Consider the following 24238-nt stretch of genomic DNA (forward strand, 5'->3'; position numbering starts at 1 on the left):
ATCTGAGGGCACAGTTCCGGCGTCGCATCGTGAGGACGCTTTTTGGATTTCAAGCGGAACTGAACAACTCCAAAACAAAAACAACAAAGCCAAAATAACTAATTGCAATCGCATGAAATTGGACGGCATTGAACGCCTGGTAGGAGTGCTTTTAGAAATTACCGGAAGCACATCATCTCCCTTTTACTTGTGTCTGCTCTGCCGTTGGACTTGTCGTTTCTTGTCTTTGAGGAGTGCAAATAATATTAAAAATGTCCTCAGCCAAGGAAGACACTTTATCCCCAGATGAGCTAAGGAAGAGGCTCTATAAAACACTGAGGGATAGGGGAGTGCTGAATACACTTAAAGTAAGTCATGTAGGAATGTCATCTTTGTTATTATTGTTGTTTCTTATTGTCTTGGGGGTATACTGCGAAGCGAGTTCGGTGGGTTTGCGAGGTGTGTTGCGTGTAAAGCCGGTGTGGCATAAATGCCTGTTCAACGAAGGCAGCAGTGGCGGAGCTACGGGGTGGCCGTGGTCACTCTCCGGCCACCCCCACGGCTGGGGAACAATTTTGACAAACGGCTCGGTGGTGCAGAACATTAGTTCAGGCGAATTTTCACTGCACCACACAACTTTCCGTGTGGAGGCGCTGTCAATAAAACCACGTTTTGTTAGACCTGCAAGCTAGGTAAGTTTTCCATGATTACTTTAGTCGGTTCCGGTCAAGTTTTCTCACCATGTTGACTTTGGCTTAAATTCTGAAGCGTGATTCAGCACATTAATGATTCATTATATTCATTGAAAACATGGCCTAGGCTCACTGCTCAGCTATTAATTGCTCTAATAGACTGTCCAAAAGCAGTGGTGGAGCTACGGGGTGACTGTGGCCACCCCACCGGCCATCTAGACAATTCAGGTATTAACTTACTGCCACCCCTGTGTGAGTAATGGTCTCACCTTGGCCACCCCAATGAAACATTTCTGGCTCCGCCACCGGAAGGCAGCTATGTCACCGTGGTAATTTAGGCTAAACTCACAACCTGGTCTACACTTAATCTTAAAATTGGCTATGAAAAGCAAGTGTGAGATATGCTCACTTTTTGAGCCGAGCGTCAGGAATAAAATGCAACATGAAATATTAATTTGGCCAATGTTAACAGATGCATGTCACATCAGTCCTCGTGTGACTGTTGGACTTTTTATATTACAATATTTGCTGGAGGAATAAGCACTCCGAGGCATCAATCAACTGCAATAAAACATTTCTTTATTTTAAACAAAACTGAAAGCGTTGCCACAAAACACGTCAACACTGCCACGTGGTGCGGCATGTCTCATGAGCACACTGATGTCACTCATCAGTCGACCTAGTACTTATTTGTCACAGGTAATGAGTATAATTAATTATTGCACTTTGATATGGCCATGAATGAAAGGATCACTGTTTTATGTATAGGGCAATGGGAGTCCGTAGCTGTCAAAAAAAACAGTATTTATAGCCTGTGCACACTCTGCCTCGCTTTCAATAAAACACACAAATTCTGTTATTCAATCATAGAGGTCAGTAAAATATGAAAACAATATACAGTGTAGATACCATAACAAAATGAAAAGACAGTTGTTGTCATCCTTCGCTCTATTGGCGGTGTTGCTTTTTGGCAATGATAATCTTTTTGAACTCCTCATAATGCTCCATAATAATTGCTTGTTCATCTTGTGTAAAATACACCGACTGGCATCGCTTAAGGCATCGCTTAACTTTTGCGCGGAAAGAGAATAATATGACCTCAAACGCCCCCTTTTATGCGACCACGCACTGAGCACAAAGCCGATAACCGGACTTGACAAAGGAAGTTGATAACCACCGTTACAGTACCGTTTAATTCTGTTTGAGTCATTTAGGTTTTGTTGAGCCACTTTCACAGTATTCCCTCTTGGTGTGATGCAGACCCAGCTGCGCAACCAACTCATCCAAGAGTTAAAACCTCCTCTAAGCGGAGCAGAACCACCTCTGAGACCAGTTGCTGTTAGATCAAACTACCTTTTGGTCTCCGCCTGTAACAACATAGTGGCGGATTATCTTCACTGCTCAGGCTATGAGTACTCCTTATCTGTATTCTGCCCCGAGAGTGGCCTGTGCAAAGAGAAGGTGAGGATAAATATGAAATGACAAACCTCAACAGCCTGAATTGGAAACAATAATATTTTTAATTTATTTTGGCAGGTATTCAAGAAAGGAGACATCCTTCAGCTTCTTAAAATCAGCCCTGAGTCACCACTGTACAAATCCCTGGTAATAGAAAGTTCAATATACAATTTGTTCCTAAAAGATACTACCTTTCAATCTAATAGTTGTTTATTTTATTTTACTTTTTTACAGTCTTCAAGTAGCAACGATTCAGGTGTGTAACTGATCTGGGACATGTATTCACTAAAACTGCAGACAGAAAGTACTGGGCATCTATTGGTGATCAGATGTTTTTTTTTTTTTTTTCAAAAGGAAGGCCTTTATTTGTACAAATGTACAGGGGTGTGAAAAAGTGTTTGCTCCCTTCCTGTTTTTTTTTGTTGTTGTTGCATGTTTGTCACATTTGAATGTTCAAACAAATGTTAATATTAGTCAATGACAACACAACTGAACACAAAATGCAGTTTTTTAAATGAAAGTTTTTATTACTAAGGGAGAAAAATAATCTTACATGGGCTTGTGTGAAAACTTTTTGGAAGGTGTGTGCCCCATTACATCTGGCGTAAAAGCAACACCGCATTTCAGAAAAAGGACATCATACCAACAGTAAAATATGGTGGTGGTAGTGTGATGGTCTGGGACTGTTTTGCTGCTTGAAGACCTGGAAGACTTGCTGTGATAAATGGAACCATGAATTCTGCTCTCTACCAAAAAATCTTGAAGGAGAATGCCCGGCCATCTGTTCGTGATGTCAAGCTCAAACAAACTTGGGTTCTACAGCAAGACAATAATCCAAAACACACCAGCAAGTCCACCTCTGAATTGTTAAAGAAAAACAAAAGGAAGACTTTGGAGTGGCCTAGTCTAAGTCCTGTACTGAATCTTATTGAGATGCTGTGGCATGACCTTAATAAGTGTGGTTCATGCTGGAAAACCCTCCAATGTGGCTGAATTACAAAAATTCTGCAAAGATGAGCGGGCCAGAATTCCTCCACAGCGCTGTAAGAGACTCATTGCAACCTATCACAAACTGTTGATTGCAGTTGTTGCTGCCACGGGGGGCCCAACCAGTTATTAGGTTTAGGGGGCAATCACTTTTTCACACGGTCCATGTAGGTTTGGATTTTTTTTCTCCCTTTATAATAGTTTCATTTGTGTTCAGTTGTGTTGTCATTGACTAATATTTAAATTTGTTTGATCTGAAACATTTAAGTGTGACAAACATGCAACAAAAAAAAAAAAAAAATCAGGAATGGGGCAAATACTTTTTCTCACCACTGTATATTTAATAATAAACCCTATTGTAGATATACTGGTAAATTTTACTGCAACTATTACCTAAGAATAATACACTACAGCATCAGGGCAGTCTTCATGTCATGTTTTTGATATCTATTTGTCATCATCAGGGTTCCTCATCAACCTTGTGTCAAATCTCACACATCATCATGCTCCTGGTCCATACTGTGATGCTGACACGCAGACAACCAGCTCATCAAGTTATGAACAGTCTCTTGGTATGATGATTTGTATATGTTTTGAAAATATCTAAGGGACGTCCGTGGTCTTTAATTTGCTCCTCCTTTATTTCCAGTTGAGAAGATGAAAATGATTGACAAGGAATATGAGGGTGTGAATTACAGCGGCGACAAGTGGTTTTCATTCCAGTCCAAACTGGCTTCCTACAGAAGAGAACTAGAAGCCCAGATGCAAATTGAAATGAACACAAAGGTAGGTAAAAAGTCAAGACGCTACATTTCTTCATGTTGGCCTTAACTTTGTGCTCTTTTTTTCAAGATGCAGCATTTTAAAGACGTTGAAATAGCCAAGGTTAAGATGGAAGAAAAAGCGCTTTGCCAGAAGGAGTTTGACAAGTTAAAACAGGAACTGGAGAAAACCTACGAGATGAAGGCGAAGGCGTTGAACAGCCGTGAGAAAAACGCGATTGAGAGGTTGCAAAAGCAGCAAGAGGTATAAAGCTCTTCATACCAGGCTATAATTATTATTTTTTTTGCAATTTAGTCTTATGTTGTTATTTATACTTTTTGACACCTCAGATTGAGGAAAAAGACATCTATATGCAGAGGCAAATGGTGCTAAAGGAAATTGAAACGCTGCGGGACAGAGAGAATGAGCTGCGCTTGCGAATGGAGACATTTCAAAAGTATGGTTATTCATTATTCTTATTTTTATACCCGTTTTGACCCAAATATAGGTAGTCTTTTTTTTTTCCTGAGAAAAAAGTTTGATAAAAATGGGTTGTCTTATATACTCAACAAAAATATAAGCACAACACATTTGTTTTTGCTCCCATTTTTTATGAGATGAAAAGTGCTCACTATCACAGATTTAGACAGATTTGTGAACAATATTTGAGAGAAATGGTGAGATTGTGCATGTGGAAAAAGTTTTAAATCTTTGAGTTCATCTCATAAAAAATGGGAGCAAAAACAAAAGTGTAGTGTTTATATTTTTGTTGAGTGCATTTGGTCATACAGACCTGATCAAAATCTTAAGGCCAGTTGAAAAATTGCTAGAATTTGCATTTTGCACATTTGGATCTTAATGATATTAAACTTTTGATCAGGTGATAAACAACCTATTTCATTTTTTTTGTTGTTGTTGTGTAAATTACAAGTTCCAAATGTTTTTTGCCTCACTCCCCCTTCTTGCTTTTGCATATTGTAGCTCTACCTAAGACCTCATTAAGATCCAAATGTGCAAAATGCAAATTCTAGCAATTTTTCAACTGGTAGTTTTTCTTCCTGTCACTCACACACACCAGTGATCTGGAGAGATGCCAAAATAAGTGTATCAAAGGTTTGTTGGCAAGTTCGCAAACAACAAAGGAGGAGTTGTGATACTAATTTTAAAAGGAATCAATGAAGCAGAATCTTCAAACTGTCCAGCAGCTATGAATTGCAATCTGACAGTGGGTGAAAACATGCTTTAAAAAAATAATTCTGACTTTTTTTTCCAAATATATTTTTCCCCAAAACTGGTTAAACAGGTTGTTTTACATTAGGGTCAATATGGTAATTTATTGAAAATGACTACTGTCCCGGAAAGAAGATTGACCTCAAGTATGAATGCAGGAGTTGTGAAATACATGACGAGAAGGTGAAGACCAGTGATGAGCTTATGAGGAGGAGAGAACTAGCAGTGAAGATGATGGAAGACACGTATGACCAGAGGCTGAAAAGTGAAATGTCCAGGTATGCTTTACTGTTGAACAATGTTGATGCTATGTTTTGCTTGAAGTGAATCAAATATAGTTGTGGTGTCCAAACTGCAAAACTGAGGCCGAGGGGCCATTTGCAACCCACAGCTCATTTTGTTATTGGGCTGCGGCACATTTTAAAATTACAACTAAACATGAAAACTTTAAAAATATGAGGAAAATAACAGCAAAAAAACTATAAAAAGCAGAAAAGTTCATATTAGTAACACTAATTAATAATAATAACACGCTTTGTCACGAATAGCACAAAGCTGAGATGCAGGTAAAAAAAGAGTAAACTTGCAAACGGGTGTTCTCAGGGCGCTGAATCAAAACGTCTTCTAAGACAACTCGATCAGTCCTGTTGCGATCGATTCAACACCCTGAGAAAACAACTATTCACAGACATGTCAACTCATATTAGAATCAGAGCCGACCGCATTTTGGATGTGGGAGTCATTCTAGATCAGGGGTGTTCAAAAGTGCGACCCACCAGCCTTTTGACGCATACATTCTTAAAAATACAACAAAAAAACGGCAAAAAATGTGAAAAAGACAAAAAAAGAATAAAAATGTTGATAATAATAACACAAAATAGTAATATACTGTGTCATATAACTAAGCTTAGATGCAGACTGTTTTGAGTGTAACTCATTACCACATATACGTCGGATTGATTTGAGTCTTTAGAGAAAATTAAAAATATCATAATGGCCCCCGCATCCCTTCTTTTTTCAGTATGTGGCCCTCAGTGGAAAAAAGTTTGAAAACACCCAAGGGCCGCATTTTGCAGTATTCATGAGGTACAGAACATAAAACATTTTAAGACTTTACCCTAACCCTAAACACATTTACAGTACATATACAGTACTAAATAGTCGATTACTACAGAGATATTTGGAGAGCAGTCATCCCTCACCACTTCGTGCTTCCAATTTCACAGCTTTGCTTTATCTTGGTTTTTCATTTTACATTAATTATTTTAAAAATATGCACATTTAAGCAAGTTTTACATATTTCCGACCTAAATCAAGTATTTTCAAGCATAAAATGGCCAAATGAACTAAAATAATTCAGAAGACTCATTCAAATAGATGTTTTGGATATGTAGTATTCTACTCCGGTCACTAGGTGTCAGTAATGTTACATTGATGAGATGATAGCCACTGAGGTACTCTCTGTGACTCTCTCAATGCTAACTAACATGTGTGATTCAGTATTATGTCTCATTTAGGTGTCCAGTGGCTTATTTTATGTCTACTATATTAGGTCATACGACTGTAAAAGTGACGATGGGGTGTTATTTCCATCCATCCATTTTCTATTTCTATGCCGCTTCTCCTCATTAAGGTTGCGGGGGTGTTATTTCATGTCTATAATTTTAAAACCTGTATTTAGGTGGTCATTAACAGGTTTTCTAAATACTATAACCACCAAAATATTCCATTTATAAATAAGGAATCCTACTTTGTGGAAATTCACTTATCGTGGTCTGGTCTGGAACCAGTTAACCGCAATAAACGAGGGATTACTGTAATTTCTTTTGCCATTTTAGGTATCAGCTGCAGCTAAAGGAGGATTACTTAAAGAGAACAGAGCAACTAACAGCGAGTGAGAGCCGCAACAAAGGTGACTATTCAAACAAATTCCCAGTCAATCTTGTTTGGCTTCAAGCTCATGTTGACAATCGTTTCCTTTCTTAGAGGAAACCATTCACATCCAAAAAGAGTCAGCTACAATGAAGCTAAAATTGGAGGAGTACAATAAAGCCTGCTCAGAGCTGAAGAGGCTACAGGTAAAAGAAACAGCACAATTTGTATAATAACCACTCTTAAAGTCCTGTACGCTCATTTCAACATCCTCTTCCAGGTGGATCTGGACGCAGCGCAGCAGCAAACCGCTCTGCTCAATCAACAGAATGAATTGCTGAGGGAACGAATGGAGAGTATGAGCGACTTTGCCAGTTTGAAAGAAGATAAAGCACTTTTGCAGGGGCAAGTGCGGCTTCTTAAGACACAGCTGGAGGAGGCACAGGAGGAGAAACAGCGTCTCTGTGCAGGTCAGCTACAGATACTGTACACTTCTCATGCCCTGCTATGCTCATGAAATAAGATCTGTTTACATGAAATCTGCAGAAGGTAAACATTTCTTTTTTGCTCAAGGGCAGCTCCTACAGTATTCGCCAAGTAATCGACATACCTCACATCAACAGCAATATTTACACATTTACACATACAGTAAGCCCTCGTTTAGCGTGCTGAATTGGTTCTAGACGCAACCATCATAAGTGAATTGCCGTGAAGTAGGATTCCTCATTTAAAAATGGAATATTTTTGTAGTTAGAACATTGAAAACTTATTTGCGACTTTCTAAATACAGTTTGTGCTTAGAGACCTCCAGTCATGAAATAACACCCCTATAGTCACATTTACACTTATATTAATATAGTGGCTATAATAAGAGTAAATAAGCCATTTAAGACATAAATAAGATGCATGCATATGTATGTTGCTGTAAATTTGTTTCGGTGCGAGGGGAGTTGAGCAGCGGGTGGACAGGAAGTGACTTTTTATTGGGGATTTTTATTAGGGATTGTTGTGCCCGTTGTGAGATAATTCAAAATTGTCATAAAAGCCTGTTGTTCCGGCGATTTAAATCTGGTGTCTCACCAAACATAGTAACATTACTGACACTTAGTGACCAGTGTAGAACAGGGGTGCTCGACTGGCCCGGTACCGGTCCGTGGGCTGGGCCGAACTGGGCCACAGAAAACTTTCAGGCACAATGATTAAAAAAAAAATGGAAATAACTACATCAAGTTTAATGTAAATGCACATCAATATTCGACATATGGGCCATTATTTTATTCAATAAATAATATACATTTAGAAATCCCAATGTTTTTACATGTTCATGGTTTGTTGCGAGTGGCAACCCATCCCACTTTGTTCAACGGTCCTTGAACGCACCATTGTGCGTATGCTAACTTTCTCCCACGCTGCACAGATAGACCACTTCAACTTAATTCATGCATTGCATGCCAGCATGCTACTTGTTGCCGCACACATCAAACAATGACTTATAGTTTCTCTCAGAAAAACAAACTCCAGGCTTGTACTTGTGGATGATGGGTTTGTATTAATTTTGTGCTTTTAAATTGATGTTGTTCCTGTGTTAGTTTTACACAATACACAATAAATAAGATAAATTCCATTGCTGCTGACGTCCTTAAGGTTGCATGTTCATTACCAGCTGCTTTTAAGCAGACGTTTTGAAAGAGAGCAACTTTGCAGTTGCCTGTTGGAACTCAAGATCATTCAGAAGATATCCAGTGGGTTATGTTGTGATTGTTGGTTGTGCACATTCAAACCTCCTCTCTCAGACTTGGACAAACCATCCAAAGAGCAGTTGGCCTTGCAGGTAGAACTCCGCAAGCTCCAGAGTGCTCGCAACGTGGACAAAGAAGAGTTTGCAGACCAGAAGCAGGTGCTGCAGACACAGCTCCAGCTCGAGGTAAACCACCTTACCGTATATACCTCTCAACAATATTGGTGCTCCAGATTTGTGTATCTAGTCAAGCTTCCTGTGTCGTGTTAGGTGGAGCGATGTGGTCAGCTCAAGGCGCAGCTGATGGAATGTGAGGAGAAGTTACAGTGGATGACTGCTCATGTTGAGGACCTCAAGATGCAGATTCGCCAAACTCAACAAGGTATCTCATACAGCTTTGCTTTGGCTCCCTACAAATGTTCATATGAAAAATACAACCAGATATAAGATAAGAACCCCTGAAGCTTATGTGTTCTGTTTAGGAAGGATATTTTAGTTTGCTTAGGCTGGACTTATTACTTTGCAAGGCACCACTTCATGCCAAAGCCAATAGTCCAGCACATAGTCCTCAATAACACAACCAACAACTAGTCATGTTTTTGTAATACACTGGAACATTTAAAGTCACAGTTCAAACTACCATTATGCGTTACACAGCAAAAACTGAAATATTACAACAGAAACCAAAGTCAAAATCACTTATTCTAACAAGATTCTTTAAATTTGTATATGACGCGTTCCTCGAAACTGCGATCTTTACAAGGATCTTCTATTTGATGGATATTTTGAAATTGTTAGTTGTAGGTGAAATGGAAATTCCATGGTTCTAATTGGAAACATTCAGGTGTAGGGGGAAAGGACACAAAAAGATTGACACAAAAGAAAAAAAGATTTGCAGTGGAAGTCATTATTGATGTGTCCGGGGGGGGGGGGGACAAAATTACACATACTTTTTGGCGGGAGGAAACACTGCAAGAAGAGGCGCAGAGTCTGGAAGATCTAGTAAGCTTTCTGTGCGGGTTATCGTGTGTAGCTGCTCTATAGGAGTCCAGAACTCAATACAAAGGCCTGAAAATGAGCATAATAGGTCTCCTTTAAAATCATGTGGAGTCTAAATCATCACGATTGTTATCATTGACATATTTTGCTAAGCGCAAGGTGTAATTTGCCACTTTTTTTCATGAACATAACATTGAACAGTTACCTTTTAACATATTTTTTTATGATGTGGCGTTGATTGAACGCTGCAAAAAACTGAATGCAGCTCAACTTTAACTTGTCTGCAGGTTCGGAGAACGCGTCGTATTAGTCCAATATGTTATATGAAGCAAATTAAGTTCTAAACTACATGTAAGCAAAATAATTTGCAAATATAACTAAAAAGTTTGATTTGCAAAATCATTGTATATTGTATTTAGAATATAATGTAATTATATTCAGCCTTGAAATGTTTTTTGTACCCATAACAGTACCCACCAAAATATTACATTATAGAATAAAAAATAAAAGAAATTCAGTTCATTAATTTAATAATGAAATAAACCAAAAAAGACATTTCTTCTTTATTTTATTTTTTGTATATGTATGTAGAAGGTAAAAAAAAAATATATACTTCAAAAAAGGAATTTCTTCTAATCCATTATGTATGCTTCTTCTCACCTGGCAGCTCTTGAAAATGAAGTGCTGCGTAACCCCAAGCCGTCTCTGGTCGATCGCTCCGTGTTGAATTTCAGCGGTGACAAGCTGGTTCCCCCCGATATCTACGTTGACCGAGCGTTGCTGAGGCCCCAGGCGGCTTATGATCACATGAGCGAAGTGGACGAGCATGCGCAAGGTGACAAATTCCGCTGGAGCGACTCCAACTCCGACTTGGAGATGCTGGCTGAAACCAACGCTCGCATCCAGCAGCTGGCAAGAGAGGCTGAGGCTTTGGATGAAGCTTGCAGGAAGTACCAGCAGGGGGCAGCGCACGCCAACTACTCAAACACGTGTCCTCCGAAACCATCACGTCGGGTGGACTCTCCTCTGCTGACACAAGCTTCTGACCTCTTCCGACCTTACACCAACCACAAATCAAAGACCATATTAAGATCTCTTTCTCCGAAAAAAAGTCGGCCCTCCTCCCCAGCAGCCTATGACACCAGAAACGTCTTCACAGCTACTCAGCACAGAGTGACCTTCTCACAAGACCAAAACCGCAAGTCCTCCGGCCTTCTCTCAGCAGCTAGTAGCCTTTCATCTTCTGAGCCTCAGTCTGTAAGAGATGACCTCCCCCATGACAGACACTCATTCAGACGTCTGTCCTCCCCCGGCAGCAGAACGCTTCATCAAGATGCAGCAGGAAGTACGGGAAAGAAAGCTTTACTTCACACTTCATTAGGTACACCTGCACAATCTAATGAGATCCAATGCAATCGAAATGTAGCTTTTACAGCTCCCACAAGCATTGGGGTACGTTTGCTTGTTAGGGGAAAATGCAGTATTAGTCAAAAGTTTGGAAACACTTCCTCATGCTATTGAATGAGAAGGTGTGTTCAAACTTTTGACTGGTACTATATGCATCTAGTTATTCAATCGTGCAGGTGTACCTAATGTTGGGGCCAGTGAGTGTACAACCGTGTACTGGTTTCAGCAACATTCACCTCTTTGTCCTCCCCAGAGGTTGTTCTGTCCACCTTGTTCCCGGACTTGTCACATGACAGCCACCTTCACTCTGCCCACCGAGACGAGGCATCCATCTCATGTGACTTCTCCCCTGAGCTGAGCCCCCCTCCCAGTCCTCAACTCCAGAGTACGACGCGAGACCCACACAGGTATTGTCTGCTGCTGCTTTGTTTTTACAGTGACATGCATGAACGTGAGAGTCTAAACGAATGTGCATGTCTTTGCTTTGGATCGTTGCAGTGCTCCAAATCGACCTTGCATCTCCTCCAGCTCGCAGTCTTCCCCGCAGCCTGAGAGAATAAGTGTTGAGGATCTCACAGGGATTTCACCAGGTACACTTGACATTTTAAATGTACTGAAATACAACCAGTGGCGGGCGGTCAGGGCTAGCATGGCCTTCTCTGCTGGCCTACACACTATCAGAAACACTGACCTACAGTTACAATTTAAATTCTAGTAGTTTTTTCATTTAACAATTAAATGAAATCCACAGTTTTTACTTACCCAGTGGCAAAAACATGTACAATGTCATATCCATCAATCCATCGGAATGTTCTTATTTCGCAACCATTAACATCTATGTACAGTAGACCTGAGGTGTCCAAAGTGCAGCACGGAGACCATCTGCGGCCCACGGTTTTTTTTATTGGCCCGTGGCACATTCTAAAAATATAATTTAACAAGAAAACGAAAAAAAAAAAAAACAGCAGCAAAGATAGAAAAATCTGCAGTAATTAAGAATAGAATAAAGTCAAAATTTTAAGAGAAAAAAGTTGTAATCTAACAGGAAAAAGTATAACGTTGTAATATGATGAAGAAAATGTCTTATTAGTAGCATGAAGTTGAAATAATAAATTATTTTTTTTAAATCATAATATTATGAAAAACAAACTACAACAGGTATAGTTGTAATTTTTGGGAAATTATTTTGGAAAAAATATTATGGGAATAAAGTCATAATTACTAGAACAAAATTTACAAGAAGAAAGCTGAAATAATTGGAAAATGAAAATAGAACAGCAGAAATGAAAAAAACGCTGTAAATTTATGAGAATAAAGTCAGCATATTAAGAGAAAAAAGTTGTATTCTTGCAAAAAAAGGCGCTATTTTACGAGAATCAATATTATGAGGAAAATTAATGTCATTTTAGGAGAATAGGGCTGAAATATTAAAGACAAAATAGTAATAATATGAGAAACAAACTCATAGGTTGAGGGAAAAGATATTCTATGGGAATTAAGTGGTCCCTCGTTTATCACAGTTAATTTGATTCAGACTCGACTGCGGTAAGTGAATTTCTCCAAAGTAGGTGTTAATAAATGGAATATTTTTGTAGTTAGAGTATATATAATCCTGTTTGTGACTTTCTAAATACGTTTTTTTTTTTTACCATTATTAGAGCTATGTAGTTATAAAATAACACCCCTATAGTCACATTTACACTCCTATTATTTTTTTAATTCTAAATTTAAGACAGAATTGTCAAACAGAATGGGGAAGAACGACGAATAATAGGAAGCCAAAATCTTACCACTTATAGAATAGGAGGAGAACTTCTTTTCACTCATGTCGGACATGCAGTGTGACAGTGATTTGATGTAATGTCTTATCAGTGATTTGTGTCATTACTGACACCTAGTGGCCAGAATACTGCATATAACTTGTATCTCAATATTTTTGACTAATAATGGGCCATAGTCAGCCATGAAACAGCCATCATTTATTAACTAATTCGATACCAAAGACGTATTTAGACGGGGTTTTTTTGTTTGTTTTTTTTTTTACCCAAATGCTTGCTCCCACAAGACTGGTGAGATGGTGCTCCATCTGGCAGTTCGCATGGTGGACAGAAACTCGCTTCACATGGTCTTTCACGTTTTTTTTTTTTTACATAAGTGCACAATAAAAGAGGCCACTTTTCATGCAGTTGTAATCCATAAAAACGGCCACAAGGTGGCAGACGTGCATTTGATAAGAGCTTGGCATGGATCTTTTGCATGTATTAACAGCAAGGAGGAAGTGTGAAAGCGTGGAGGAGTGTGGCGTGCAGGAGGCACGCGTGTGCGCACACACAGTTTAGTTCCAAATGTGAAAATTGTAAATAGTTCATGGTGTTATATTTGTAAATAAATGGTTATTTTGATGTAAAACAACCCTTTTTTGTGTTGTTTATGTTGTAGTGCAGTTGTTTAGATGTTTGAGCCGTCACAAAAGCAAAACAATTGCGTGAAAGTTATTCTTGAAAAGTATCTTTTCACAAAAAGCTTCCATGTTTATATAGCCAGAGAACACAATATTCTGTGGGCCTTGAAAGAGCCGTCAAAATCTGAAGAGGTTGAATTTTGAAAAATGGCTGGGATTGAATGAGTTAATTAATTTTTGAAAAAACGCGATAGAGAGGGACGACTGTAAAATTATTTTATACTGGTTTTGTTTTCCTTAACATTGGAATACATCCCATATGGTGGTTTTGGATAATGTACAGACTGCTTTTAATGTGTGTGTGTGTGTGTGAGAGAGACGAGCCTACTAAAAGTATCTTTTCAGCAGCCTTACACAATGGCCAAGATGAAGGGCCACTGATTATGTATTCGTTGCTGGTTCTCTGGCCTTGTCGCATTATGGGAATTGGGAGGAGGGGTGCAAAGCATAAAAGATCCCTTTGTGTGTATGTCCTCCAGAACCCGGCCACATTCCAGAGCTTCTCTTGGACACTGCCGTCCCTCTCTCCGAGGAGGCCCCCGGCGGCCCCTCTGTCCCCCGCCTACAGGCTCCGCGGGACCTCCCAGAAGACCTGACGAACTCCCAGGGCCAAGCGGGTGAGTGCGTGTATCTCCTCCCGTTAAGTGACAAGAACAGCTGCTGCCAAGTAGTGTAAATGATGTGATACGTTTGTTTTGCAGAAGCTCCCCAAATCTCAAGTGAATTGGAGGAAGAGCAGGAGCGGCAATGGGAAAGAGAGAGAAGAGAAAAGCAAGAACTGAGGCGCCGGGAAAAAGAGGAGGCCAGAGAGCGAGAACAACAGGAAGCAGAAAGACTGGAGAAAGAGACTGTAAATAACACATTGCCCTCCTTTTTCTGTTTGTTTGTAAGCATCAGCATCACTGACTGACTGTGTGCCTACCCAGCTCCTGCAACAACAACAGGAGGAGGAGAAGCATGAGGGAGGAGGCAAGGACAGAGGAGATGAGGAAGAAGCGCAGGAAGACGTCCTGAATGAAAATCCTTTAGCGAAATACATGAAGATGGTTTTGGAAGCGCGAGAGAAGCAGCATGATAAAGTGAATCATATTTTACTTCTGCTCTTAACTTTCTTCAACATAAACTGTTTTTATCTTTTTTTTTTTTTTTTGTCAGAGCTCTGGAGGAGAAGAACACGCAAGCCCAGAGGTCAAGAGTTTGTCTGAGGAGAAAGATAACAGGTAAGGCTTAAATGATGCAGTCTAATAAGTATATCAGCCTCCATAATCCCCAAACGACCATCCAGCCAGTCATTCTCTTTACCTGCTCATGCCGGGTAGTACTCTAAGCATGGATTCCCAGACTCCCTTGTTTCCACCGGGGGGGGGGACAGAAGGGCCTTCCGAAACCAGCCGTGAGGCATAGTCGCTCCAGGCCTCCTCCCAGTTGCCTGGAACAGCTCAGCAGGGATACCAAATACCGTACTGACCAGAATATGACAGGACCCACCGTTTTTGTCTGGGAGATAGCCGCAAAACCCAAATACTGGACTGAGTGAGAAAAAACAGTTTGCTTTCACAGGTTTTGATGCACCCATAAAAAAAATGCCCTAAAAATGCCTATTAGTAATATGCAAAACCCTGTGTGCCTCTCACACATTTGAAGTTGTTGAGTTTTACACATGAAGAAACAATGACAGACGCAGTATTGTTACTTAGAAAACATCACGGCTTGTCCATCTTCCAGCATCCTCCGGTGCTGGAAAATATTGAGTGAATTGATTTGTGAGACGGCGCGCTCTGCTGGATTCATAGCTGCAGCACTTCTCCCCCCACCACCCCGCAGATTGCGCCATCAAACCATTTTCTATTGAAGTGACCATAAAAAACGAATTATTTAATATTTAAAGCAGAAGAGCTCTGCATTAGCGCAGGGATGTCCAAAACTAGAGCTGCAACAAATAATTATCGATTATCCATTTATTCGACAACTATTTTTTTTATTGATATCGTTTCATTTAAAAATGTACCGTGAATACCCCGATTTCAGCCTTTCAAATGTGTCTTAATTTCTTCAGTCATCCATGAAAGCGGACCTGTTAGCTTTGTGTTTCAGGCATAACAAGAAAGCCACATCAGTTTTGACTTTGGGAAAAGAACAATCAACATTTTTGCCTCTTCCTGATATCTTGCTAAGCAAACCACTGCAAAGATGTGTGCGCAGAGCGTGCGCAAGAACATTCCCATGCAAAGTATGGGATTTATCTACCTGTACTTGTGCGTAGGAAAATGCGTACATTTATGCACAACTCTTACCGTTGTTTTTATATTTATTTATTTAAAAAAGAAATTCATAACACAATGTTGTCGGTGAAATAAGTGGATCAAATGTTATGGCTTCTTCAGATGGTGGGAAATTTGCAGGTTGACTATGTTCCCCCAATTGTGCCGTTTATACAAAACACCGAAATTGCTAAAAAAAAAAAAAAAAAAAGCGTAAAAATGCGTCTTTTAAAGGGTAATAAGGCACAAGCATGCACAAATTCCAGAGCCACATCTTTCCATTGTATTTACTGTGGGCCATCCTACCTCTCATCTAATGAGCGTGTCTGTGTCCACAGCATTGCGGCATATTCGCACAAGGATGAAGACGCTGATGATGATTTCTGGTGACCTGGTTCACGGACACTGGTGACATTTTTATATTTTTGTGTTGTGTGGATGAATAAATAACCTACAAGGTCATTTTGTGATTAATTTGTTTTAGCATCAGATGAGGAAAATTAGGCAGCATTTTGTTTCATTTTTTTTATTTTCCTTAAAAAAAAATAGGTTGTGTAAAACCAAAGGGAGCTTTTTTTCCTCTCCCTCCAATTTAACAGGATGTTGTTTGTTTGTTGTTGTTCTCATGATTGATAGGTAGGTAGCATTTTTTTTTCCTTTATGCTTTTGGTTGATACCGTAAGTACCGTAATTTCCAGTGTTTAAGCGCACCCACTAACTTTAGAGAGGAAAAAAACAGATTTGTACATACTTATACAAGCCGCACATGTCCACGTAAAATGCCATATTGTGGCGCGCACGAGTCCGCGAGGACCAGGTAGCTCTTTATTTGACAGGAGCCAATCGTGAGCGATAGAAAAAAAAACAAAAAAATAGGAAATCGCAGGAGATAGTCACTCAATGTAACAGTCTGACTGACGGTGCCATCTTAGATAAAAAGGCTAAAATTATCACACAGCAACTTAAGAAAGATACAAGTTTAGAATAAAAGACGACAATGATTTTAACTTCTTCCCATCATGCATTGCTTCCCAGCAAAGCAGTTCATTGGCCATGGCTGCCGGAGCGCTGCAATGATTCATTCACCTGCCTGTGTCCACCAGAGGGAGCTCCATAGGGACTCAATCACACACAGGCAGCTCAATGAATTATTGCATGATGGGAAGAAGTTAAAATTGTTTATTCTAAACTCGTATTGGTACTTATGTGTATTTCTTACCTACCTTTTCAGTGTTAAGTTGCTGTGTGATGATTTTAGCGTTCTTTGAAAGATGACACCGAGTCAGACTGTTATATTGAGTAAATGACCTGTGATTTCCGATGGGTTGACAAGCTCGTCGTGGCTTCCCTCATAGCTCGTGATCGGCACCTGCCAAAGAAAGAGGTACCGTTTCCTCACTGACTCGTGAGCGGCACAAAATGTCAACGATTAGTCGTCGTTCTGAAGTAAAGGAGATGTCACGAGATTAAATTAGCCATATATTAGCCTCACCACTGTATATGCTGCAGGGTTCAAAGTTTAAGAAAAAAGTAGTGGCTTATAAACCGGAAATTACGGTAGATTTTTCCACTTTGGAGAGCTGAAATTCCAATTGCATTTCAATTCAATGCCAACTGATGCCTCAATGAGGGAAGCCCTTAACATTCATAGAAAATACATACAGATGTGTACGAACAAGGTTTACATACTGCAGGGTGACTAAAAGCATCTATCACTACTGAACTGTCATTTGTATTTAAAAAAAAGCAAACAGGCAAACACTGCCAACCACTGAAGTCAGTATGCGTGACTGCATCAGTATTTTTACTGCAGGAACACTTTGTCCTCATGCAATACCACGTTAACACTGCAACGAGGATAATGAAGAAGGGATTACACACAGTAATTAATAGCACATCGAAAACGGATGCAAATATAGAAAAATGATGAAAAAAACTTTTAAAAAATGTTCACAGGTCACACCTTCAAGGTCTTCAGAGCTACACCAAAGCACACTTCAAACACTGTTGAGTCAACATAGCAAACGTTGAGAGATCAAATAATGAACTATTCCATTTGTGATTGGCTGCAGCCCATTTTTAGCAAGCAGGTTACTGTTATGGCATCAAATGACATCGCTTCCTTTAGGTGCTCACATACAGTATCATATGCCCACTGGATTACATTGTGCAGGGGTACCTAACGTTAATAATAGCTAATACATGTCAGACATGCTTTACGTTTCCACCATCTTCCGGCTGTAGCAGACCCCTGAGGTAGAGTTAATGTAGGCCATGAAGTTAAACGTTTGCATACAAGAGCACACATAACTGCCTCCATGCATATTTGACATGATTTTTTTTTTTTTTTACTAAATGACACAGTTTCACGTGATGGATGGATGATTAGTGTACAAAAAATGGCAGCCACAGGAGATCCTCGCAATAGAAAAATCTGTAAAAGAAATCCCTGAAATACTGCATGGTGAGTTAGTGTAGAAGCGGAGTGTGGAGTTAGTCTGTTAGTACGGCACAGGTGGTTGTTGAAGCTCAGCCTCGTGCGCCCTTTGCGTGTATACTGAATATATATGTGTGTGTGTGTGTGTGTGTGTGTGTGTGTGTGTGTGTGTGTGTGTGTCATCATGCCCTTATGTGTAGGAATTAAGGCATTCCTTGGAGCGTGACGTGATGTCCTGCAGCTCTCGCTCTTCTTTCATTTTGATGTCTTGGTAGGCATGCATTTGACTGGCGTCCTTAAGGTAGGCCCAGTTTGCTGAGAGAATCATGAGGAAGTGGATCTGGAAGAGAAGGGTGAAGTGAGGTGGATGGCCGGTGAGCAGGGTCAAAGAAAAAGAAGCAAAGCAAAGCTCGTTATTATTAAACAAAAAAGGAGTCCCCGACTACAGTAAGTACATCACACTGAGACAAAGTCCTTGAAAGCAAGGCTGGGGAACCCATTCAGATTTACCATCCAACTAATGCTTGCTTGTGTCTTTTTGACTTTTTAGAACAGCGTCGCTGAGGTATTTGTTTTTAGAATTGCATGTCGCTCAGGATTAAATGCTGTGTACGGCCTACGGGCCACAGATTCCCCACCCCTGATTTAAAGGGTGACCCTTTTCACGATGACGTCAGACCATTTCTCAGTCACTTTCACTCCTGCTACGTGTGTTGTTAGGATATTAATTGCTATTGTGATAAGGCGGACACAAACAAAACATGGAAGATTTGTAATGCTTCTTTGTTATTGTAGCTTCTTTTATCAAATCAGTGGACATAAAGTTGTTTGACCTTGTTCTTCAAGTACAGTAATCACTTCACGGCTTCACTCGCACAGTTTTTCAAAAATAAATCAACCACGCTGTTTCGTGGTTGACTACGGCTTATTATGAGTTCAAAAGTATGCATATTTAATCAAATTGTATGTTTTTTTGCCTAAATTAAGCATTTTTAAGCATAAAATGGCTAAAACTAAAATACAAATATAAGGCATTCCGAAGACACATTCAAAGACGCTATGATGACATGCAGTAGGGCGAGAGTAACACAGAACAACAGGCTTTTATATTTACCTTTACAGTCTTATTTACTGTATGTCTTCAATGTCTTATTTACTCTTATTGGGCGAAAGGAGTGTAAAGGTGACTATAGGGGTGTTATTTCATGTCAAGAGGGCTCTAATAATGTTAAAAGCCATATTTAGAAGGTTATAAACAGATTTTCTATGCTATGAAAATAGTCCATTTATAATATAAATAAGGAATCCTACTTCATGGAAATTCACTTAGGGTCGGGTGTGGACCCGATGAACCGCGATAAACGACGGATTACTGTAAATCAAACTGAGCTAGTAAGAAAATCCAAAATCTGTTTACAACAAAATGTCCTAAACTGACCCGAATATAAGACAACCACTATTTTTTCTTTCTTTGAGACGAGTTTTACAAATATTTTTTTAAGACAAAATGAATATTTTGAGTGAAATAACGGGTAGAAGCATATCATGCAGTTGTGATGACTGCTTCACTCATCACCATTATCTTACAAATAGTATCATCACAGATCGGCAGAAAAGCTCATTTACAGTAGCTTGCTTGCATGTAGAATGTAAGACATCTTATATTTGGGTCAATATGGACGCCTCACATCAAAGCTTTTGAAGAGCGCTTTTCACATCTGTCCTTTTTTTGACAATATGACTTCATATGTTGACTCAAAAACATGTTTTTTGCTAATAAATGTCCCCAATCTCGTCACAAATCACCAAATATGTTGTTTGGTTCTCGTCTTGCGAACGGAAGTGGTTTGACGTCACGTGAAAAGGGTTGCATTACTGCAATGTTATGCTTCATATTAATAGTTGTAGTTGTTTTGCCATTTCCAGTGCTACAGAAATGACAGCGTAAAGAGGAGAATGAGGGTGAGCAGAGAAGAAAGCAAGCCAGAGGTTGCAAGCTTTTGGAGAGTTAGTGCAAACGTTGTGCGCGTTTGTGTGTTTCTCTGTCGCTTCTTCACGTTCTCGTTTAAAAAAAAAAAAAGAAATAAACCAGTTTGTTTGTTTGTTTTTCTTTAAAACAAAGATTGTTTATTTTATATGGAATGTAAAGGCTACAGTCTTCCAAAAAATTGAGAGGGAATTAAATATATGAAACATGTAAGTGACTATAAACAGACTTTTAAGCATGCACGCTCATTGTTAAGATAAAAAAAAAAAATTGAGAGAAAAATCAAAGAAATATAAACTAGCAAAAGCAAAACCAGCAAAAATGGAGAAAAATACATTTTTTTTCCTAAAAAAAATGGAGTGTTAGGGCCACACTGAAATGAAAAAATGTACATACAATGAGAATAAAGTATTAATCTTATGAGAATAAAGTTAAGATGTTACAATAATACAATTATAGATTTTTTTTTTTTTTAGAAAAACGTATGAGAATAGTCGTGATATAACGTTCATAAACATATAGTTGTGTTAAAGGAAAACTGCACGTTTTTTGGAATTTCATCCACAATCCTTATGTGAAACACAAACACATATTTCGTTCCCTTTTCTGTGCGTTCTAGCAAGAGAAAACGAGTTAGTGTGAGCCAGCTAACAATGCACGTCATGGGAGGTGCCTATTTTGTGTAAGTGTCGTCGCTGTTGTTGACGGAAGTACAGAAAGATACTGCAAGTATTACACGTTATCATCATCGTACTTGTTGATGCTTGATCACAGCATGTATATAAAAACAATAAAACCTTGTTTGGTGTTTTTTTTTTTTCCAGAGGGCTTCATAGTCAAAATTGGTATCTCCCAACACATGCATTGTTAGCTGGCTCACGCTAACTCGCTTTCTCTCGTGAGAACGCACAGAAAAGGGAAAGAAATACGTGTTCATGTTTCACATAAGGATTGTGGCTGATGGGCAAAATTCCAAAAGTGCAGTTTTCCTTTTAAGAAGAGGAATTTTTAGGATGCTGGAAGATTGTGACTGTTTTTGTTTTATTTTTTTTTAATCTCGCCCTGGAAAACTATAATTTACTTCCTCGACTTTTTTCCTGAAAAAATGACTCATGTAAGATGAGTATTTTCTCATATTCCGAATTCTTTCTTGAGAAATTTTTACATACTTTTTTTTTTTTACCCGTTTTTTTTTTTTTTTACCCTCATCATATTAAAACTTAATTCTAAAACTTTTTTCTCTGAGTAATCTGACTTTTTCTCACTTTTTCTCTTGAAATTGTTTTTTTTTTTGCGGCAAATACAATTCTTTGTAAGTTTTTCTTGTAATCAAACAAGTTTATTGTTGTAAAAGAATTTTTCCCCCTGAAAAATAGGACTTTTCTATGAAGATGTTTTTTTTTTTTTTTGCATCAATTTTACAATTTATTTCTTGTAAATGTACACGTCTGCTCTCGTAATATTGGAACTTTAATCTGGGAAGATTACGACTTTTCGTAAAAATGTAGCTTGCTTTTGTTAAATCAGATTTTTTCTGTTAGGATTGCGATTTTTTTTTCCCCCTCAAGAAATAACATTTTTTTGGGCTTATAAAGTTGCAACTTTATTCAAACTGACCACTTAACATTATGATTTTCTTAGAAAAATAGATTGTTTTTCATGGGATTTATTTCAACTATTCTTGTAAGATGATACATTTCACAACTGTACACGTTTTTGTTTTTTTTTGTCATAATATTGCAACTTTAGGACTTTTTTGTAAAAATGGTATTTGTTCTTATAAGGTTACAACTTTGTTGTTCCCCATCAGATTTTCTCTGTTAGGATCGAGATTTTTTTTCTCAAATCTATTTTTGCTTATTAAATTGCGACTTCATTCAAATTGAACACCTATGATGACGATTTTCTTCAAAAAAAAAAAATCCAACATTTTTCGAAGGAATATTTTAACTTTATTGTCATAAGAGAATACTTTGTTTTGCATTTGTATAAAATTCAGTGTGACTTTTGCAAGATTAGGGCTTTTCTCTCAGAAAATTTGCACTTTTTCTTGTACGAGTTCAACATTTTTTTGTCATAACATTAAGACTTTATTCTTTGTCTGGCGGGCAATTTTGCTCTTCGGTGTGGCCCAAACACTCTTACATGATGAAACAACAAAAGCATGACTTGTAATGCGATGTGAGCCTTTCATGGTGCGCTCACTGAACTATACAGACAAGACACAAGTGGTCACATGACACTCATCAGCATGATCACGAATGAGCTGATAAAAAGAAAGAAAGAACAACTTTAAGGCTCCGTTTTGCTCAAATTAATCATCTCTAATATGTAAATGTAAAACCTAAAAACCTTGAACTCCTATCAGTCCACCATTAAAATGACTGTGACTGTATGGGATGAATAGTGACAGCTAAATGTGTGCGTTTTATCTGTGAACTGAGGAATATAAATAACACTGGTGCGGTCTTCGGCGTGTATATCTGGTGACGTATTCTACAAGTGAGTGCCAGGGAAAGTGGGACAAACTAGTCATCTAAACAGACAAGTGTCATTAGGCGTCCTCCCTGGAAAGCAAAGTCTAAAGTCAGCTTGATTCTAGGAGAGAGTCTGTCTATTTTCTGCATTTTTAGTTCATTTTGTGGTCTGTATTTCTGTCTGTGTGCGTGTGTCTGTATGTGTGTGTGTGTGTGTGTATCTGGGTGTGTGGGATGCTGACGCTGCGCAGTGCTGTTAAAAAAAAAAAAAAAAAAAAAAACAAGCTTTAAAACTTAGTGCAGCAGTCTTCTCGACTCTTAAACTTCAAAACGGCAAAGTTATAAGTGGTAGCCATCATGTAGATCAGCTGGTGGAAGAGAACAAGAGAAGGTGGTGAGAGAACATGCCGGCACACTCGGACCGCACCACCTCGCACATTGCAAAACAACAAATGCATCACACATGATTGCACACTCACTCGAGCCTGTTCTCACGAGAATTTAGTAGGATTCCATCCAAAAACGCACGGTCAGTTCATTAGAAACTCACGGGAACGCAGACGATCTGTTCCAGAGTCAAACTGTCACCATCATAAAACCTTTACTACTGTGCAGCAGTGCTCACCAACCTTTAGAGACCAAGATCTCCTCGCCCCCCTCAACAAGGATATATATTTATATATAAATATATATATTCAACATTTCAGCTTTTTCTCATTGTGCCTTTTGCTGTATTTTTATAATTTTTTAAAATCATTTTATCAAAATTTTATTTTGTTTCTGCAGTGCTGCAATGACGACTTAGTCGGGGTTGGGCTCCATGAGCAAACCACAACTCTTGTTTGGCTTGTTGGCAGTGCAGTGGGCGAGCGATGCGGATTGAGGATTGAGGGGCTGGTCAAAGCGCTACGACAGTCAGCCCTTAACGAGCGGCGTCGTCGCGGCTTTTTTGGAAGTGCACGTCTATGGAGTTCTATTCGTGCTTCAGCGTTGAGGTAGCAAAGGCGGATTTTGAGACCTATTAAACGTGCAATAATTACTGTTGTGCGCGCAGGCACATCGCTGCATGCGCTTTGTCACTCTTTGCCTCTACCTTTTTGCTAGCCGGTGTACTAGTTTACCTCCGGTCGGGTTTTGGGGACTGCGCTCCTTGCTGAGGCTTGCGGGTCGCTTCCTGGATAGCGGCGAGGCATACGGGCGTGCTCAAAACGCCTGTTGGTCGCTCACTGGGAGGGGAAGGCACTGATGGGATATTACATTTTTTTCAAATGTTCTCACGATCGACCGGCAAAGTAGCTCACGATTTTTATTGCTGTTAGTTGGTTCCAGTTCCGACCGCATTACATGAATTTCCACAAAGAAGGATTCAATATTAATAAATGATTTTTTAACCATTATTAGAGCTCTGTAGACATGAAACGGCACCCCCTGTAGTCACCTTTACACCCCTATTAGTCTTTGTTTGCACCACATTGCTAATGTGCAGGCTAT

General features: G+C 39.1%; 2 protein-coding genes across 4 annotated transcripts in view; one reads left to right on the forward strand and one right to left on the reverse strand.

Annotated features, from left to right (window-relative positions):
* Positions 1–23031, forward strand: ofd1 (OFD1 centriole and centriolar satellite protein). Of its 2 annotated transcripts, none has more exons than XM_054787362.1 (22): positions 1–347; positions 1932–2132; positions 2208–2276; positions 2364–2385; positions 3581–3688; positions 3766–3902; positions 3969–4142; positions 4229–4335; positions 5267–5386; positions 6947–7020; positions 7095–7186; positions 7261–7450; positions 8774–8904; positions 8989–9100; positions 10385–11062; positions 11378–11531; positions 11623–11714; positions 14065–14202; positions 14287–14435; positions 14512–14664; positions 14741–14805; positions 16185–23031. In XM_054787362.1, exons 1-22 carry the CDS (start codon positions 252–254, stop codon positions 16234–16236), a joined length of 3114 nt encoding a protein of 1037 aa, XP_054643337.1. In that variant the 5' UTR covers positions 1–251; the 3' UTR covers positions 16237–23031. The 2 variants fall into 2 exon arrangements, with proteins under 2 accessions (XP_054643337.1, XP_054643338.1); XM_054787363.1 differs by having other exon boundaries at positions 14290–14435.
* gpm6bb (glycoprotein M6Bb) overlaps positions 16357–24238 on the reverse strand; it is a 44591-nt gene continuing 36709 nt past the window's right edge. The window contains exon 7 of one of the 2 annotated variants that reach the window (XM_054787377.1): positions 16357–18623. In XM_054787377.1, coding sequence (XP_054643352.1) covers positions 18474–18623 — 150 coding nt within the window. In that variant the 3' untranslated portion in view covers positions 16357–18473. Of the gene's footprint in view, positions 18624–20709; positions 23116–24238 lie in introns of those variants that run through there. The other variant, XM_054787378.1, reaches the window with a different exon arrangement.

Source organism: Dunckerocampus dactyliophorus, chromosome 9, assembly GCF_027744805.1.
Source record: "Dunckerocampus dactyliophorus isolate RoL2022-P2 chromosome 9, RoL_Ddac_1.1, whole genome shotgun sequence".
In the NCBI taxonomy this organism is placed as follows: Eukaryota; Metazoa; Chordata; class Actinopteri; order Syngnathiformes; family Syngnathidae; genus Dunckerocampus; species Dunckerocampus dactyliophorus.